The sequence below is a fragment of the Triturus cristatus genome, chromosome 3_1 (genome assembly GCF_964204655.1).
Source record: "Triturus cristatus chromosome 3_1, aTriCri1.1, whole genome shotgun sequence".
Taxonomy (NCBI): domain Eukaryota; kingdom Metazoa; phylum Chordata; class Amphibia; order Caudata; family Salamandridae; genus Triturus; species Triturus cristatus.
In genome coordinates, this window is record NC_140583.1 from 891,594,738 (window position 1) to 891,615,819 (window position 21,082).

The window sequence follows — 21,082 nt, forward strand, 5'->3', positions numbered from 1 at the left end:
TAAGACAAAAGCTTTTATCTTTGGAAAATCCCTCCCTGGGTGAATCTATTCGCATAGCGAAAAGTATTGAAACGTCACAATCTTCCATAAAGGAACTGGAAAGTAAAAGTGTTGAAGTTGTTACCCCTGTCCGTTTTAAAAAGTATGAGAAAAAAAAAGATTATCAGCCAAATAATTTTTTCAAAAGGACTGATATCTGTTACAGATGTGGATATCCCTCCCATGTGAAAAGTGGTAGACCGTGTCCTGCGAGAAATGCAACCTGTCGCAAATGTGGGAAATTGGGACATTTTGACAAAGTATGCCAAAGCCAAAAATATAAGAAAGAACAGGTAGCATGTGCCATGGATGCAAGTGGTAGTGACAGTGACGACACCCTTTGTGAACTTAAGGACATGGTTGTGGTTGTCAGTGAAGGGAACATAAGATGTGGTAACCCTGATGACTGTATAGATCCCTATGCCATCATTGGAGTAGGTGAAGAAAGTTTGAGACTGCTTGTAGACTCTGGTGCAAGGATCACAATGATCAGTGAATCTTTGTTCAGGAAAAAATGGGGTAACAGACCTCTGCAACCGCCTGACCGTGAGCCTGTATCCTATGAAGGGAGAAGTATAGAACTGATGGGGTACTTTGAGGACATCTTGATTTTCAAGAACAGACACATTTATGGAAAAGTATACGTCGCTGTCAATGGATTAGACATATTAGGATGGTTCCATCAAGGTTTGTTCAGTATGATGCTGTGCCCTGGGGCAAAGGAACAGATTCTGGTTGTTCGGGACCAAACACAGGTTGAGGAACTACTCAATAAATATCCCAGAGTGTTTTCAGGCGAATTGGGGAAAATCAAAGGATTCAAACACAAGATCAAGATTAAGAGTGATGCGGAACCGGTAAAACACAAAATAAGGAGTATCCCTTTCAGCATCAGAGAAGACTTGGAGAAAGAACTTTTGTCCATGCAAAAAAGAGGGGTTATTGAACCCAGAGAGTCGTCTGATTGGTCTTCAGCATTGGTCGTGGCAAGGAAGAAAAATAATGATCTCAGAATCTGCATTGATTTGCGCAATCTAAACAAGGTCATCTGGGTGGATTCGCATCCTCTACCTAACATATCTGAAATGCTGGGTGTAGTCGAAGGTGCCAAGGTCTTCACCAAACTAGATCTGGCCTCGGCATATCACCAAATTGAACTGGACAAGGATTCACGCCATTTCACTGCGTTCAACTCCCCTGCAGGTTTGTTCCAATTTTGTCGAATGCCTTTCGGTTTGGCCTCAGCAGCCTCTGTCTTTCAGAGAGTTATGGTCAATTTACTGAAGGGAATAAAGAACGTGGCCATATTCCAGGATGACATTCTGCTGTTCGCAAAAGACCAACAAGAACACGACATTGTACTGAACAAGATCCTGTCTATATTCCAGGAACATGGGGTGGTCCTAAAAAGGGACAAGTGTGAATTCTCTAAAGACAAGGAGGATTATCTGGGTCACACGATATCAAGTGAAGGAGTCACGCCCAAACCGAGTTTGGTTCAAGCCATTGTTGATGCCTCCGCCCCCAAAGACAAAGCAGGAGTCAAATCACTGTTAGGTCTCACAGAATTTTATGCCCGCTTTATTCAAGACTATGCTACAAAGATTCGTCCCATTTCCAAGCTGCTCCAAGACCGAAGTGAATTTGTGTGGGATGATGAATGCAAAGCTGCCTTCGATTGGATCAAGGAACAACTTAGCACGGTCAAGGCCTTGAAGCCATTCGTACAAGGGGTCCAGTGTACCTTGACTGTTGATGCTAGCAGTTATGGACTGGGCGCTGTTTTGACACAGATTGTTGACAAAAAGGAACACACTGTAGGGTTTGCATCCAGAGTACTAAGAGAAGCAGAGACTCACTATTCGGTCATTGAGAAGGAGCTTCTAGCGTGTTGGTGGGGCATTGAAAAATTTTAAAATTATTTGTGGGGACAAAAATTTATTCTTCAAACGGACCACAAACCATTAGTTGCGATTTTGGGGTGCACCAACAGCCGCGGGGCCACTCCCCGCATCGCACGCCTAGCTTCCAAACTCTTACAATACAACTTTGATATTGTACATATTGCTGGGGGAAAAAATGTAAGAGCGGATGCACTGTCACGTTTACCTGCTAATACCAGTCAGGACACACAAGGCATTGATGAATGTTGTTTTGATGATAAGGAGGATTATATTATAGCAAGTGTTGAACTTAGTAACGTTTGTACTATTGATCAGCAAAAATGGAGGGAGGCGGTGGCTGGGGATGAAGTTTCAAAAAACCTGATGAAATATATTTCCCAAGGGTGGCCCAGGGAAAGGAATGTGGATGTTAAGTTACAACCCTATGTCAAGGTGTGTGATGAACTTTCGATTGAGGATGGTCTAGTTTTCAGGTTAGAAAAACTTGTTCCACCGGTGGACATCAGATCCACTCTTCTCACCAAAGCACATGAGGGGCACCTAGGTGCCACATTAACCAAGCGTAGAGTAAGAGAGTACTTTTGGTGGCCCAAAATGGATAGAGATATTGAGGAAATGGTGCAAGAGTGCACTGTTTGTTCGTCAAGTGACAAAAGTCTTCACACTAGTAGCCCCCCTCTTACTCCTATTCCCCTCCCGGGTGGACCGTGGGAAAAACTTGGCATAGATGTTCTAGGACCCTTTCACAGCCTTCCCCAACAGTGCAGATTTGCCATTGTCATGGTGGACTATTACACAAAGTGGCCCGAGGCCAAGTTTGTCTCTAAGGTCGATTCCCAAGAAATCATCGACTTCTTAAGGGAAACATTTATGAGAGAAGGGTTCCCCCAAACTTTAATCTCAGACAACGGGGTACAATTTGTATCATCTGAAGTACAAGAGTTTCTTAGAGAATCTGCCATCACTCATCACCGAAGTTCTCTCTATCATCCTCAAACCAACGGCTTGGTAGAGAGACTTAATAGAGTCATAGGTGATTGTGTCAAGTGGGCTCTCGCCCACCACAAAGCTGTTCCCCAAAGTGTCAGGACAATGTTGTGGTTTTATAGAACCACTCCTCATTCTTCCACTGGGGTGTCCCCCTTTGAACTACTGAGAGGTAGGAAACCATGTACCGAGTTTAGACCGGCTTGGATGTCTAAATGGAATAAATCCAATTCTACTCCCCAAGAAATGGATGAGAAAGTGAGGTCCAAGTCTGCGGAGGTCCAGGTCAAACAAAAAGAGTACTTTGATGAAAGGAAGCGTGTTAAGATCAGAGAATTTGCTGTGGGAGACAGGATCAGAATTAAGAAACCAGGCTTTGTAAGAAAAGGAGAAGCTAAGTATGGGGAAATTGTGGTGGTGGATAAAGTGTGTGGTAATGCGGTTCGAGTCAATGGAAAAGACTGGTGGAATTGTAACAAGGTGGCGAAAGTTAAAGATGTGCTCAATGACGTCAAGTGTCCCATGTTGAGAAGTGAGGCCTCTCATAGGATCTCTCAAGGTAAACTTGATGTCCTGAACTCTTCTCCCAGCCACGCCGCTGTCAGGAGGAGTACCAGAACAGTTAATATTCCTGTTAGGTACCGTCAATGACTTTCTGTGTTTCTCTTTACCACTGTTGTGTTCCTCCTGCACTTTTTGTCTTTCTTTCTTTCTCTCTCACTCTCTCTCTTTCTCTCTCTCTCTCTCTCTCTCTCTCTCTCTCTCTCTTTCTCTCTCGTGGGCTTTTCTTTCTTTCTTTCTTTCTTTCGTTCTTCCCTGTCTCTTGCTCTCCCCTTTGCTGCTTTATCTATTTCTCTGTTTTCCAAGAAAAGGAGATATGTAGTGGCTTGTTCTGCCTCGCGCTGCTAGAGCGCGAGGCGTACATTCAGCGTCTCGCGCTGCCCGCGATGACGCGGTGTTTAATGACAGTTAACGAGAGTTGAGGAACGTTTATTGTGCAGCCACAGGCAAGCCGCCGGCCCGTGGGAGTTCGTGGAATAAAGTCTTGCTGTTTACTCCTTTGACTCCGTTTGATCACTACACTGTTCCCATAGGGAGGAGAGTCAGGACTGATTTGCATATGGCTGGGTCCAAACTGGGGTGGCATTAGATGCATTAGATGCGGCCCAAGGGATTTCCAGTGGCTGAAATTAATTCAAGCATACAATACATTACTTTGTTGTTTTTACATTTGCCACCCTAAACGCACCGGTTATGCTCAGATGTGGGTCTAGGGCTCACTGTGCTACTGCATTCAAGATAGCTTGGCTGACTATTATGGTTGTCCGGGGTGAATGGTTTGGTGGGGGGGGAGAAACTACAGGTTCCACAATGCCAGGGGAGAAAGGGAGGAACAGGACTATAAAAGCCCCTCCCTTTGAACAGGACAGTGCTTGACAAACAGTTTCCAGAATCGAGCATGGCTGCTCCTTCCCGCATTACCAGAAAAGATTGCTGTGAAGGTGCGTTCAGGACTGAACACTGTGTTACCTTCGAGAGGGACCGTTTCTTACGGTTACAATCTAGCCCGTAGGGGCTCCCGCTTTGTTGCTCGAGAGGCTGCGCAGGGCACCGGAAGCATGGGCTGCTTCTCCTTGGTTTTCCGCGTTCTGGACCGAAAGCTACTGCCTGCAGCGACTTCCGCTTATCCCAGAGAAGTTGTGGTATAGTCGGCTGCCAGGCATGTTTCAGCTGCAGCTAAGTGCCTTATTCACTCCGAGGCATGAGAGAGGGTGGGTGCACGAGTACCCGATTTTGGGTCACCTTACGATACGCCAGAGGCAGGGGCCTCAGAAGGTACCTTCGTTTATTTAGTTGTTGTTGTTCATCGGTAGGAGAAATGGATTAAATCACCATTCACCCCATAACAGATTAAGGACGGAATACCCCTTGCAGACCCGGCGAGGTCTCCTGGTACATTATCCTTTGTTTTGAGACCTGTGCGAGCAGTCAGCGTGGTCTCCTTGGCTAGAGGCTAGTGAAGAGCTTACGCTTTCTGAGAAGACGCACTCTCTCCCTGTACACATGGGTGGGCAGCTTGTGAGTATGATGTGTATTCCTTTATGTCAAGATTAAGGCATTGAGTGGGTGTTGGTTATGCAACTCTCTTGCTGCCTTCTTTCGCTTACAGGCGTCCAGCTCCAGTTCCATGTATAGAGAGAGGAGTTTCTATAGTCAAAGAGAGGACCGAAAAGGTTCGGAGGCGGGGGACGGCTGCCTTCTTTTCTTGTTTTCTCCAATTCCCTTTTCCCCGGGGTGCTTCTTTGCAGAACAGTGTACGTAATAGCTCTCTGCGAGCAGCATTAGGGGGAATTGTGAATCATAGTATCGCCCCCGCTGGATCTGTCGCTGAAAGGTGTGTGAGGTCACCTTATACTACCCTTCCTATCCTGACACTGATGAGGGGTGATCAGCCAAAACTGGTCCCAGGATGCTTGTGTCTGGTCCAGGGAGGACCTGGTCTGGCAGTTTGGCTGGACTGTTCCCATGTGAAGCAGGGTCAAAATTGAATTGCATATGGCTGGGTCTGTACTGGAGTAGCATGATGGCCAAAAACACAATGGATTGTGATGCAAACCTGAGCAATTGCCAATGGCTGAAATTAATGCAAGCATTCCATCCATCATCTTGTTGTTTTTGCATTTGTCGCACTAAGTGTGCCAGGTATGCCCCGAAGTGGGTTCCAGGCTCACTGTGCTACTCAATTCAAGCTAGCCTAGCTGATGAGTGGTGATACCCCGAAACTGGTCCCAGGATGCTTCTTTCCCATCTAAGGAGAACCTGGCCTTGGACTTTTCCCATTGGAAGCAGGGTTAAGACTGATCTGGCTTCATACTGGAGTGTCAGCGATATTAGTTCATCTATTTGTCTTTCATTATGTTATGACTTTGTTTTTAACCTCTTTGTGCAGTTTTTATATGGTGCAAACTTGACCTGAAATAATTTAGCCCTTTCATGAGCACCAATTATATTGCACAAGGACATATTCATTTTTTATAGGCAGATGTGAGATAAAGTGATTTTCCCAGAATCACAGGATATTAATGCTGAGAATTAAATCTGGTTCCTAAATCCCTAAATCTCCAGGTCTTGCCGTGACACCACATCCTGGGTAGAGGGAAGGTGGCAGGCTGAAGCCAGTATAAGAACTCTAATTTGTGTCCATTATCACAGAAATATTGCTGAAAATTGCACCAAAATACACCAATCTTCAAAATTTTCCTCAGGGGGGAACTCCCCAAACACTGCCCCCATAAACACCGTCCTTGATCGGGCTACAACTCTATCATTGGTTTTAAATTCCACCAGCCACCATTGCCATGTATACCCAATTGTGGGTTCCGAGCTTACTGTGCCATTGGATTCAAGCTAGCCTGGCTGATGAGTGGTGATACCCCAAAACCGGAGCCAGGATGCTTCTTTCCCATCCAGGGAGAACCTGGCCTGACAGTTCGGGCTTGACTGTTCCCATAGGAAGCACGGTCAAGACTGATTTGCATATGGCTGGGTCCATACTGGATCGTGATGGTGGGTAAAAAAAACAATGGATTGGGATGCAACCTCGAGCAATTGCCAGTGGTTGAGATTAATTCAAGCATTCCATCCATCACCTTGTTGTTTTTGCATTTGCTGCCCTGAGCACACAGAGTATGCCTAGACGTGGGTCCTGGGCTCACGGTGCCACTGGATTCAAGCTAGCCTGGCTGATACCATGAATCTGGTCCCAGTATGCTGGTTTCCAGTCCAGGGAGGACTAGGCCTGGCAGTTCGACTGGAATGTTCCAATGGGGAGCAGGGTCAAAACTGATTTGCATATGCCTAGGACCAAATTGGGAAGGTATGGTTGGCAAAAAAAACAATGGATTGGGATACAACCCTGAGTGACTGCTAGTGGCTGAGATTAATCCAAGCATTCCATCCATCACCTTGTCGTTTTTTAATTTGCTGCCCTGAATGCGCTGAGTATGCCCAGACGTGGGTTCCGGGCTCACTATGCCACTGGAGTCAAGCTAGCCTGGCTGATGAGGGGTGATACCCTGAAACTGGCCCCAGGATGCTTGTTTCCTGGCCAGGTATGACCTGGCCTGGCTGTTGTACTGGACCTTTCCCATGAGGAGCATGATCAACACTGGTTTGCATATGGCTGGGTCTTACCAGGGATGGCAAATGATGGATTGGGATGAGACCCGAGCGACTGCCAGTGGCTGAGATTAATTCAAGCATTGCATCCATCACCTTTAAGTTTTGCATTTGCTGCCCCAAGTGTTCTGGGCATGCCCAGATGTGGGTTCCAGGCTCACTATGCCACTAGACTCAAGCTAACCTGGCTGATGAGGGGTGACACCCCAAAACTGGCCCCAGGATGCTTGTTTCCAGTCCAGGATGGACTTGTCCTGGCGGTTTGGCAGGACTGTTCCAGTGGGAAGCAGGATCAAGACTGATTTGCTTATGGCTGGGTCCATACTGGAGTGTCATGGTTTGCAAAAAAATTATGGGTTGGGGTGCAACTCCTAGTGAATGGCAGTGGGTGAGATTAATTCAAACATTCCATCCATCACCTTGTTGTTTTTGCATTTGCCGCCCTAAGCATACCAGGTATGCCCAGACATGGGTCACCTGCTCACTGTGCCACTTGATTCAAGCTAGCCTGGCTGATGAGTAGTTATACCCCAAAACTGGCCCCAGCATGCTTGTTTCCGGTCCAGGGAGGACCGCGCCAGACAGTTCCGCTGGCCTGTTCACATGGGGAGCAGGGTCAAGATTTATTTGCATACGGCTGGATCCTAAACTGGGGAGGCATGGTGTGCAAAAAAAAGATGGATTGGAATGCGGCCTGAGTGATTGCCAGTGGCTGAGATTAAATCAAGCATTCCATCCATCACCTTGTTGTTTTTGCATTTTCCACATTAAGTGCACCTGGTGTGCCCAAACGTGGGTCTCAGGCTAACTGTGCCACCGGATTCAAGCTAGCCTGGCTGATGAGTGATGATAACCTGAAACCGGTGCCAGGATGCTTCTTTCTCATCCAGGCAGAACCTGGCTTGGCAGTTCCGGCTTGACTGTTCCCGTGGGAAGCAGGGCAAGACTGATTTGCATATGGCTTAGTCCAAACTGGGAAGTCATAGTTGGCAAAAAAAAAAATGGACAAGGATGCAACCCATGTGACTGCCAGTGGCTGAATTAATCCAAGCATTCCATCCATTAGCTAGTTGTTTTAGCATTTGCCACTCTAAGTGCGCTGGGTATGTCCAGACGTGGGTTCTGGGATCACTGTGCCACTAGATTAAAGCTAGCCTGGCTAATGAGGAGTGACACCCTGAAACTGACTCCAGGATGCTTGTTTCCAGTCCAGGTAGGACCTGGCCTGTCTGTTGGGCGGGACTGTTACCATGGGGAGCACAGTCAAACTGATTGGCATATAGCTGGATCATAACTGGGACGGCATGGTGCGCAAAAAGATGATGGATTGGGGTGCGACCCTAGTGACTGCCAGTGGCTGAGATTAATACAAGCATTCCATCCATCACCGTGTTGTTTTTGTATTTGCTGCGCTAAGTATGCCCAATCATGGGTCACGGGCTCACTGTGTCAATGTATTCAAGCTAGCCTGGCTGATTAGGGGTGATACCCTGAAACTGGTCCCAGGATGTTTGTTTCTGGTCCAGGGAGGACCTTGCCGGGCAGTTTGGCCTGGACTGTTCCAATGGGTTGCAGGGTCAAGACTGATTTGCATATGGCTGGATCAAAACTGAAGTGGCATGGTGGGCAAAACGATTATGGGTGTGGATACAGCCCGAGCAATTGCCTGTGGCTGAGATGAATTCAAGCATTCCATACATCACCTTGGTGTTTTTGCATTCACTGTCTTAAGTGTGCAGGGTATTTCCAGACATGGGTCCCGGGCTCACTGTACCACTGGTTTCAAGCCAGCCTGGCGGATGAGAGGTGATAACTTGAAACCAGTCCCAGGATGTTAGTTAGGATGCTAGTTTTCGATCCAGGGAGGAGCGGGTCTGCCAGTTCGGGCTGTACTGTTCCAATGGGGAGCAGGGGCAGACAGATTTGAATATGGTTTGATCAAAACTGAAGTGGCATGGTGGGCAAAGAAGATATGGGTATGGATACAGCCCGAGCGATTGCCAGTGGCTGAGAGTAATTCAAGCATTTCATCCATCACCTTGTTGTTTTTTTCATCTTTCTAAAAGTGGCATCTTCAAAAGGGTAATGATAAATTCAACTTTATCAGAAAAGAGGATTAATCATTACCATTCCAGTGATATGAAACAAGGGAGATCTACTCCTTATCAATCAAGAATTACAGCCTATAAATTCAAATAAGGAATTCATAATGTTAACCTATGAGAGGAGTAGGCCTCATAGTAGTGAAAAACGAATGTGGGTGTTTTTTACTACCAGGACATGCTAAACTTAAAGATATTTGTCCTTCTATTTGGTCACACAGCATCCTGCCCTATGGGCTACCTAGGAACTACCTTAGGGATGACCGATTTGTAATAAAAGGGGAGTTTAAGGTTTGGAAAAGGGTTTTAAAAGCTGAGTCGACATGGCAGTGTAAACTGGACACACAGGCCCTGCAATGGCAGGGCTGAGACATGTTTAAAGGACTAAAGGACTGGGTTGCACAATCAGGACCACTAGTAGCATTTAATTTACAGGCCCTGGGCACATGAAGTGCACTCAACTAGGGACTTATAGGAAAATCAAATATGCCAAACAGGTGTAAAATAATTACACCATTTTTAGAGAAGCGAGCACAAGCACTTTAGCAATGGTTAGCAGTGGTAAAGTGCACAGAGTCCTAAAAGCAATAAAAACAAGATCAGAAAAAGAGGAAAAGGAAAGTAGAAAGTTTGGGGTGACCCATAGGAGAGGGCCATTTTTCAACAGTATGTGCCTATGTATTTACATCTGCATATGGTATTTGTATAGGAGCAACTTAGCTGAAAGGCAGAGGAGCACTGTACAAGGTGAAAGGCAAAGATAAAGTCATTGAGCTATTGTAGAGTAGCTAGGTTCTGAGAGAGGATTGGACTAATTGGACTGGTAATTCTATAGAGAGCATGGGACCTCCGAAAACCACTGCTTGAGCATAGCATGCGCCGAATACACCCACCCCTTGGATCTGAACAAGCACTATCTATAGTCTAACTAGGTGTGTTTCTTGAATTAGATAAGTTCCTAAATATCCAACAAACCAGGTCCTTTCTAGCCAAAACGAATCCATTGACATTACACAAATGTTCCACTGAAGTACACACGTAACATAACCAGTGATTCTCTATACGTTGTAATGCATGATTAAATTACTAAATATAAAAGCACTATTGGATATTTGTGAAACTTATCCAGCTACATAACCTCATTTAGTCCTGATCTCCAACCCAACTCCCCCAGAAAGAACATCATTATCTATGGGTGAAAACATCAGACAATTTACCCACTACCACTATACCTACCATAAACATATAAGATAGGTATGTAGATTAGTAAACCCCACCATCTACATTTGTTTGAAATTCTGTATGTTGTGTTATTTGAATGACATTTTAGACAAAAAAGTTTTCCTCCCAGCAAATGATTAGAGTAATGCATGAATAATAAAATCCTTGGAAATGACAGCACATATACATCTAGCTGTGCCCTAAGATTTTCTCACCCCTTGCAAACTTCATGTTTGAGAAAAAAACTAGAATTTGTTTTCTTTCAAAATGTCCGCTTTGGGAGAGTATCTCGGGACAAATCAGAATAAGAAAAGACACAGGTCTTTACAAGCAGTTGGCTTGGTAGGTCATGCAAGAGTCAGTATCCGTTCTTTTAACTGTTTTGATATCATACACAGGAACACTACAGGGTACACAAAGGGACTGAAATTTGAATACTGTGGTTTTACAAGGAAGCCCAAGAGCTGGGTCACCAAGCTCTAGCCTGTGGCTGCTCTGCTGAGAACAACCAAGATCACTCCTTACCTTCAGTAAAACAGTCTTCTGGATCAAGCAATTCTTCATATTCAAGATCAATTAAATCTCCTTCTCCTTCGCCACCGGGTAGTCCAACATCAACGGTACTGCACTCTGATGAACTTGGAGGCTTCATCTTCTGTAAATCACAAATCCGACAATACTGTTTCTTAATACTGAAGTTGTTTTGTTTTAGAGTTATTTCTCTTTGTACATTCAAATATATTGTCATTCTTGCAAGCATTTAGGGTTAGCTCAACAAAAAAATAGAATAGATGATGCAGGATTCGTTTTATGGATCTGATGTACAAATCTCTTTTGTGGTCGCAAACCCACCAAGTTGGAAAACACAGGGCTTGCGACTGCAAAAAAGCTTTTGCTAATGTACAAAAGTCCTTTTGCAAGTCAAAGAAGTCTTTCTGCCTTGTTTAAGGAATTTTGCAACCGTTTTCAAATACACAACAGGAGGAAGCATGAAAGGGCATACACCTCCTAATACATGGTCACAAAGCTGTCTCAATGGGTTGATACCAGAGCTGTGGTCACAAACCATTGAACACTAATCGACCCACAGGTCAGGTGGTAACTGATTCACAAAGGGAAGCTACCCTTGCGCTAAAGGTTTTCCAATGGGGATCATGTTGGGTGTCCTCAGGTAAGGAGCCAGTGGTCCAGAGGACAGGTACATGCTCCACCTATGTCCTTCCAAGAGGGATTTAAAAAAACACAAATTACAAGCATCACCTGTTTCTTTAATGGACACAGGCTGTTTTAAAAAACTTTCCATTTGGGAATGCAAATTCAAGGACGGAGGTATGCTGCACCTTACAGGCCTCGTGTCCAGCTGGCAATCACACAGGGTTGCAAATTAACAACATTAGGCAGGACATTTTGCACCCTCCTGTAAATGATCAATTTGCAGTGCAACCTGTTATTACACAGATTATAGCAAAATGCACACCCATTACGAAATAGCCCATGTGCAAATTGCAAATCATGGTTTGCAAACGGTATAGTACATCAGGATGAAGTGTTAATTTAGAAAAACAAGATTCAGCAATAAACCCAGCATGGCTCTAATCTTCTACCAGAGATTTTAAGGAGAGATTCAAAACCATGAAATACTGCATGTTCATGAAGATAATGCAATTATTAGCCTTTACCTTATGTTTCTCACTTTTTAAAGGTGCTTACATATTTCCTGCAAGTTGAACAATTCATTACATATACCTGGCAAACCTACCACGGCTCTAAAAAGTGAATGACAAATCCACGAAGTTCATCCTAGGCTTTCTGTCTGAATACATATTAAGAAGCTTTGCTGGAGAAAAGTATTATAAGAGTGATATTCAGGGTCGTTTCCTTCATAGGGGTGTTAGGGCATTGCCCTACTCGTATTCCTGACCCACTATTGCATGTGAATAATCTTATATACATTTTAAAGTTTATTTTATTCTGCCCGTGGCAGTAGGCCTTCAGCCACAGGCTGGTTGACTGAGGCAGCTCCTGGAAACCAGTGCATGTGGGCCTGAAGGGATGGGGCTTACACAATATTGGATTTGACAGACACAATACTCACCAGAAGGCGCATCTGGGCCCTTAAAGTGCGCATGCCAGGTTGGACTGCTGCCTTTCTCAGGCCAGCCCGAGATGCACCATAGAGGCCTCCCTCCTGGAGTCTCCACCTGCGCATTAGTGAGCCGAGGGTGAATCAAAGCCGCAGCCCCGGTCTCCTAATGAGTGGTGAGTTTGCTTGCCTGAGCCAATCGTGGAACTGCTCTCATGATGTGTAACAGCAAGGGGGCGGCATCTGGATGGGCTGAGCGATGTGGTTACTCGGGCTCTGCTGCAGTGGTGGGCCCACAAGGCAGCGCGGCTGTGGGATGCTATTGTCTACGGAGCATGACCAATCACTGCATGGCTTTATTGTGAAGCCATGCAGTGATTGGTCATTCTTGTCTTTGCTACTCACCCAGTGGGTCTTTCCCTCCTGTGGAAGGCTGTTCTCTGTTTGTACAGGGCTAGCGATGGCATGGAAGCCCAGGAAGCAGAGGCGCTCGTGAGTATCCTAACAGAAGCTTTGTGGCTAGCTAGTTATGTGCACTGACAGCCTTACAGGGAGTTGTGCACTCTACTAGCCATGTGTACAGGTAGCCCTACACTGAAGTCTCCCTGTGCAAGTAAACTTTGCAGGCAGTCCTGAGCCCAAGCCGCATTGAGCAGTGCAGCCCAGTAGCCTGCTAAACTTGTGCACTCGTCGTCCTGTGCACTGCCACATCTGCACATTTAAAGGATTGCAGCTTGCAGGGACCCTTGTGTACTGACACAGTTAAGTACAACTTTTTAACATTTTGCTTAAAACATAATTTGAATTTTCATTTTGCAATACCCACGCTTGTTGTTATAATATAATCAATCAATGAGGAAGATTTTCAGCTTTAATTACCAACCAGATGCAGTGCAGAAACCTTCGGGCTTTCTCAAATTTGCTTGAAAATGTAGCATTTGGCCACTTTTTTCCTAACTTTTCCCAGGGGTAGAACCGCCCTGAAACCCATTATGACTATCAGACTCGCTTGCTATGCTCGTTCACCACAGGGCACTGGTCTCAAACTTATACGCCTCACTGCTTTCAAATGTCACCAGCCGCCACTGGTGATACTCTGTAAAAAAACAATTTTGCTCGAACACCGGGCAATATTTTTCAACTACTTACCACACTGACTAGCATTACACATTGGGAGGAGATCCTCAGCTTGTATCACTTCATTACTGCTGATACATATTTAGGCTTTTGGTAAGGTTAGCTAAATAGATACTATAATATCAATTGACTGGCTTTCCCTAGCATGCGGCCATGAACAGACATTTTTAATTCGAAGGACAAAGTATTAGTAGTCATGGTTGATTGCACATCACATTTTAATTGATAATATTGTAAAATAATTTGTCTTGACAGCCCGTAGTAGCCCACGGAACTACCCATAGTGTTCCACCCTTATAAGACTAGGATATACAAAGCAAAAAGTAATGAGCAGCATATGAATGCCAGCATTATATATTGGCTGAAAAACAAACAGGTAAGAAGAGGCATAGCAAACATTCTTACATGCTCATACATTATTGGAAATATTAAACTTTAACTTAATAAACACAGTTTGATCCATCTGCACCTTTAAAAATAGCGCATTTCATATCCAAAAACGCCCCACCCTTGACTGCAAATAAATAATAAGGGTTTGTTTAGCAGCGCTGTTGGCGATTTTGTAGGTTTCCCATCATGCGTAAATAATTATTTGCATTGGTTGGTTTCTTTAGAATGTTCTTAGTTATTTATAATGGGGCCTGCATAGATGCATAACGGCAAATGTAGACTATCATTTTAATAATATCGCTTTGATCAATTATAATTTTAGATGGCTTCTAATAGCCAGTTTGGTAATTAGAGAAAGTTGCACCATTATTTTTGGGTAAATGCCAATTTCTAGAAGAAAAAGTTACTTTCCTTTGGTAACGATGTATCTGTAAGAAACATATGTTAGTTGTAGATTCCTTACCTTAGAAATTCAACCAGGCGTTAGTGTGAATCTGGAGATTTTTCTTTAGCAATACCCCGGCGTTTTAGTAGGTGGCGTCAGTCGATTTCGTGTCCGTCATCGGCGTTGTGGTTGCCGGGATGACGTTGTGGTGCCTACTAAGACGCCACCCCTGCACGCTGATGTCAGTTCTGACACGACTTTCCATGCTAGAAGCGCAGAGCCATGAAAGACACTGACCACTGGTGCAACACAACTAGGGCCCTGTAAGGGAGTCCCTATCCCTAGAAATCAGTTTGCAGAGCAGGGAGGATGGGTGGGGTTGTAAGGAATCTACAACTAACATATGTCTCTTACAGATACATCGTTACCGAAGGTAAGTAACTTGCTCAAACGAAAGAGACAGTTAGTTGTAGATTCCTTACCTTAGAATAAATACTCCAGCAATACCATCCCCGGAGGAGAGTCTGCAAACCAAGTTCACACGAGAAAGTCCTGGAGGATGGAACAGGCAAAATAGCCGTCCCTCCGGACTTGGCTGTTCAGGCAGTAATGTCTGGTAAATGTGTGCATAGATGCCCGGTATGCTGCCTGGCAGATATCAAGGAGAGGAACTCCACGTGCCATCGCAGTGGTTGCTGCCACAGCCCTAGTGGAATGAGCATGCAACCCCGCTGGAGGATCTTTCTTTCCTAAAGCATAGCAGATCTTTATGCAAAGGACAACCCATCGAGAGATGGTATGTTTTTGATCAGCCTGGCCTTTCTAGGCACCTACATATCCAACAAAGAGTTGATCATCCAACTGGAAATCTTTTGTGCGGTCAAGGTAGAATGACAGTGCAAGTTTAGGGTCCAGACGGTGGAGTCTCTTCTCTTCCTTGCAAGGGTGCGGAGGTAGGAAAAATGTGGGCAAAGTAATAGATTGTCCTACATGAAATGGTTTAACCACTTTAGGAGGAAACAAAGACCTCGTTCTAAGCACCACTTTGTCTGGATGCACCGAGAAGAAAGGGGGCTTGGAAGACAGGGCTTGAAGATCACTCACCCTGCGAGCAGAGGTGATTGTCACAAGGAAGGGAGTTTTAAGAGTAAGGAGCCTCAGAGGACAGTGATGAAGAGGCTCGAAGAGAGCACACATAAGTTATGTGAGAACAAGATTCAAGTCCCACTGGGGAATTATGAAAGGAGATGGAGGAAACAGATGAGTAATGCCCTTATTATTAACAATAGGAGACTTGAATCAGGATGGCTGATCTGGCAGCTGAACAAAAGCAGAGATAGCAGCAAGATAACCTTTGAAAGCGCCCAGAGCAGAGCCCTGCTGGGGAAACAAAAGTAAATACAAAAGGACCTCTCAAAAAGGGGCAGAAAGGGATATCCACAGTCTTTGCTGTGCACCATGCCACAAACTTGTTACATATACAGGCCTATACTGATTTCGTGGAGGGACGCAACGAAAAGTGTCACAGAGCGAGTGCCTCCTTGGAAACTGCAACTTACAAAACTGCTGACATTGCTCATTCTTATTGGTGGCGAACACATCTAACCAAGGCTCTCCCCACCACTGAAAGAGACCTTACGGCACCTCCGAGTGAAAACGGCATTCGTGATCGACCAAGCACTGATGTCTGAGTTCGTCCACCCTGGCATTCAGAGAACCCACCATGTGTTGAACCACCAGGGTCATGCCCTGATGTTCCAGCCATGTCCAGAGTCGAAAAGGCTCCTGACAAAGGGTCAACAATCCCATCCCGCCTTGTTTGTTGCAGTACCAAATGGCAGTGGTGTTATCTGTAAACACCTGCACCACTTTCCCTTTGAGAAAGGGAAGGGATGCTTTCAGTGCCAGGTGGAACACCCGGAGCTCTAACAAGTTGATATGGAGCCCGGACCCTGCCGGAGTCCAGACGCCTCTGACCTCTACCTCCACCAGATGGCCACTCCATCCCAGGAGTGACACATCGGTCACCGAAGCCCTCGTCAGCAGCAGGATGGACTACAGCAACGCCCTCCAGAAAAGACTCCAACGCATACAAAACGCCTCTGCACACCTCATCCTTGGAATCCCTTGCCACAGCCACATCACCGCCCACCTGAGAGACCTGCACTGGCTCCCGGTCAACAAGAGGATCACCTTCAAGCTCCTCACCCACGCTCACAAAGCTCTCCACAATGCCAAACCAGCATACCTCAACGAATGACTCGCCTTCTACACCCCGAACCGCCAGCTTCGCTCTGCTGACCTCGCCCTCGCCACCATCCCACGCATACGCCAAATGACCACCGGCGGAAGACCATTCTCCCACCTTGCCGCCAAGACATGAAACACCCTCCCCATCCACCTGCGACAGACCCAAGACCTGCTGACCTTCAGGAGACTTCTCAAAACCTGGCTGTTCGATCAGTAGCTGCGTCATCCCCCACCCCCCTCTAGCGCCTTGAGACCCTCAGGGGTGGGTAGCGCGCTCTACAAATGTTTGATTGATTGATTGACCACTGTTAGATCTGGTTGGGGAAGGGAGAGGGATCTTCCTCTGACCCAAGCTTGGCTCATTAGCCACCACTGCAGTTGTTGTGCAGTTCCCTCTGAGATCTGAACGTAGTCTGAAAGATTCCCCTGATGCTGCGCCCACTGGAATTTCAGGTCCCACTGCAGAGCCCGCATATGCCATCTGGCATGATCCACCAGCAAGATGCAGAAGGCCATGAGGCCCAGCAGCCTCAGAGTCATTCTCACCGAAATCCAGGATAGAGGCTAAAACATCGGTATCCTACCCAAATATCCTATCCTATCCTGCTCGGGAGGATAGACCTAAAACTGCACTGTGTCCAGAACAGCTCCAATGAAAGGGAGCATCTTAGAGGGAGTTAGGTGTGACTTCGGCACGTTTATAGTGAACTCCAGTGAGTGCAGGAGGTCCACCTTAGTTTGGAGGTGGAAGACGACAGCCTGGGCCGAGCCTGCCTTCAACTGCCGTCAAGATAGGGGAAGACTCGAACCCCTGATATGCGCAAATGGGCTGCGACCACCGCCATCACCTTTATGAACACCGGAGGGGCACTGGTAAGGCCAAAGGGAAGCACGGTGAACTGAAGGTGCTCATGGCCCACAGTGAACCGTAGGTAGAGTCTGTGGGCTGGCAAGACGGAAATATGTAAATAAGCATACTGCAAGTCCAACACCACCATCCAGTCTACGGGGTCGCTGGCAGACAGATTCTGAGCCAATGTGAGCATCCTGAAGTTCTCCTTCCGAAGGAAGCGGTTGAGGGTCCTGAGGTCTAGAATAGGATGCAGGCCTTTGTCCTTCTTGGGCACCAAAAAGTAGCGGGAATAGCAACCACAACCTACTTCTGGTGCAGGGACCCTCTCTATAGCTCCTTTGGCTATGAGACCTGAGACTTCCGGGTGGATAAGTGCCAAACGATCCTCCAATATGCGTTCATAAAATGGTGGCATGGAGGGAGGAATAGTATCGAAGGGGAGGGAGCAGCCTCTTCGGACAATTTGCAAAACCCACCTGTCCGAAGTGGTTGATTGCCAGTAGGTGACTGCGAATTCTGCCTCCAACTGGCCATTGATGGGCTGAAACATCGGACTAGGAAGGTTTGGATGCTACAGCAGGGGAGAAAGGATGGACTGGCCCACCCGCTGGCTTCCAGACCCATGAGGTCACTGGTCCCATGTCCACAGCCACGCAGAGGTTGGCCAGCTTGCGTGAACCAGTGGCTAGGTTGGGCTGGACATGGTTAGGTGCCCCTTCCGTAGCCACAAAAGGGACGAAAAGCAGACTGGAGTGGATGGGAAGGCCCAGTGAGACCCAAAGATCTGGTCTTAGCTCTGAAATCTTTAAAGCGCTCCAGCGCAGAGTATGCTTTATCGCCAAAAAGGTGACGACCATCAAACGGCATGGCCATCAAAGTTGACAGACATCCCTGAAAAACCAGATGTCCTCAACCAGGCATAGCGCCTAAGGCCTACCGACGTGGCAATCGATCGGCCCAGTGGGTCGTTGGTATCTAGTCTACATCTAATGGCGAATTTGGCTGCATCTCTCCCATCCGCCACAGCCTAGGAGAGGCAGTCCACCTTTCGCTGTGAATTCACCTCAAATCGCCCCAGACGGTGTATCTTGTTCCGCTGTTGTCACCTTAGGAGAGAGCACCACGCGGCCCCTCAGCCCCCTCTCCAGTCACTGCGTCTTCGCCGCCCGCCCTACCTGTGGCCGCGCAGTACCTCTCACCTGCGTGTTGTCCTGGGATCTGTGCCGCTCTCCTTGCTGCGGTTACCAGGGGTTCTTCACTTTAGGCAGATGTCAGGGCCAGCAGAGGCACCAACAATGTATGCGGAGCTCCACACTGTAGCCGAAGACCCCACAGTGCCTCACCGTCTCTCCCGGTTGCCATCGGTGGGTCCCGCCGGGTCGTCCGTCAGGTAGGCCTCTCGCCTATTTCTCCGCTGCAGCCTTGGTGGTGGTTACGGTTGGGTGGGTCAACGCAGTTCACCCAGTGGATCCGCTCCACTTCTCCCGATACTGCGGCAGGCTTCGGAGGCTAGAGATTCAAAGCCTGTGCTTCTCCTCCACTTGCCTCTTTAGTGCTTTCTCTGGTTGTTGGCACTCATCTCCCTAGGGTGCCACCATCTTGAGCAGTCGTTCGCTATACGCATCCTGCTTCTCTCTGGAGGCACTCCCAAGCCCCGGGGTCATCTCCCAACAACTCGCCCGCAGCATGTATGATTCAGGGAGTATGGGACACCACTTGTAAGCGTCAGATGGCATTCGAAGGGCAGGATTTTAAACAGGATTCGATTAAGGCTGACGGAGCTTCCGAGCGATACAGCTATCCGGCCATGTTGCTGGCCATGCCCTGTACCTGCAATGTTTGGTCAAAATCTGCCACGAATACATTTTGGAACAATATCTATGAATTTACGTTTTTTCAAGGTTCTTCCAATCCTGTAGCATGATCATTTCTATTACAGGATACATTAATTTAAGTGAAGATGTGAAACAATTTTCGCTAAAACCTCTTCTTTAAAACAATGACCCTTTACTTCCAAGTCTGAAGAATAATTATTATCTGGAAAAGGATTAAGTAATGTCCACAACCATTTCTCTCTGAGGTTCAACAACAAATATAATGCCAGGAGCCTGTGGCAGTAGCATAATAATGGCTGAAGACACAGCTTCGTAAATTAAAGTTTTAAGCAAGACTTTATCATTTGGAGGCTCAACATATCTAAAGGAAGAACCTTGCCTGTGCTTCTGGCAGTGTTTAGTATCACCAGAGCCCTGCTCGTCAGGGCTACAGTGGCACCAGTTGCAAGAACATTTATAGGGAGACAAAAAGTGCTCAGTTTCCAACATGATCACAGCAGCCACATTTACGTAAAAGAAGCTCGACATTAATACTTTGGAATTTTCCAACTTGCTTCTTGACTCAGAGAGGAGCCGGAAGTTATGTCAACAAGAAAAAAGACCACCCAAGAGCAGGTACACGGTATCAAGCTGCTTTAAGCTGGATGCCTTTGATTCACAAAATGAATTCCTCCTCTAGGAGGCTATTATGGAAGAGAAGAGAGGAGAGGCTTGCAAAGAAGCATCCTTTCACAAAACTTTGTCATAAAGTCTCTGCAAGATATAAACATGCGTAACATATACCACCAGAAATCGAACACAATGGATACAGGAAATGAGACGTATTATTAAACACAAAAATGGTCCCAGACAGTGAAGTGTAGCCCTTGATTTCCACGGCAATAGTAACAAAACACCTTCAATCAATAGGTTTAGACTGAGATTTACAAATGCATTAAGTAATTCCCAAAGAAATGATGTTGCTTTCAACAAGAACTTAATTCTTAGTTCAGAGGATCAATCCTAAGCAAGGTGCTTCTAATGGTTTGATGGCGCAGTGCAAGTGACAAAGTGAAAATAAGATATGCAAGTGCTATACAGAATGCAGATATATTCATGTGACTAAGGAGGATATTTGGATGTAACAGACAACACTCCCTGTACAAGAGCTAAAATCCAAATAAAAAAACAGCCCACTTTAATCGTTGTTGGTGTTTTGATCCACAATTTACATTATTTAGATAAGGATCATCATCAGGACGGAAGTATACAAAGGAGACATGAGAATGAAAGAATCAGATTTTAAATTGCAGGTTTAAGAGTAGTAATTGTATTGATTTTTTTTGTAAACATTTTTTATTAAAGAACAAAGACCTGTAGTTGAGTCTAGTACAATGGCAGTCTACAATATTTGCACATTGGTATATAAAGTTCGAACATTTGGTCAACACTGTGTGTATATAATACAGCCAAAGTTGCATAGTGACATTTTATACCTCCTCTTCTGATTCCCGGTCCGTTGCTATAGGGGGCACATATATTCCCTCTATAGGTATTCCATTTACCCCACACCCATTCCCATTTTTGGGGCACCCTCTGTGGATGTACGTAGCTTTTTTCTGCTGCCATAATCATATCCATATCTTTGCACCAGTCTTCGAGAACTGGGGCCTGCACCGTGCCCAATTTCTGAGCTATATTTCATTTAGCTATTGTCATCCCAAGTGTTGCCCAAGTT

General features: G+C 46.0%; 1 protein-coding gene across 1 annotated transcript in view; it reads right to left on the reverse strand.

Annotated features, from left to right (window-relative positions):
* Nucleotides 1-21,082, reverse strand: part of LOC146861242 (sodium channel protein type 2 subunit alpha-like) — a 784,117-nt gene that overhangs the window by 323,813 nt on the left and 439,222 nt on the right. The window contains exon 18 of the mRNA XM_085645402.1: nt 10,958-11,087. Within this exon, the coding sequence (XP_085501528.1) occupies nt 10,958-11,087 (130 nt within the window). The remainder of the gene's footprint in view (nt 1-10,957; nt 11,088-21,082) is intronic.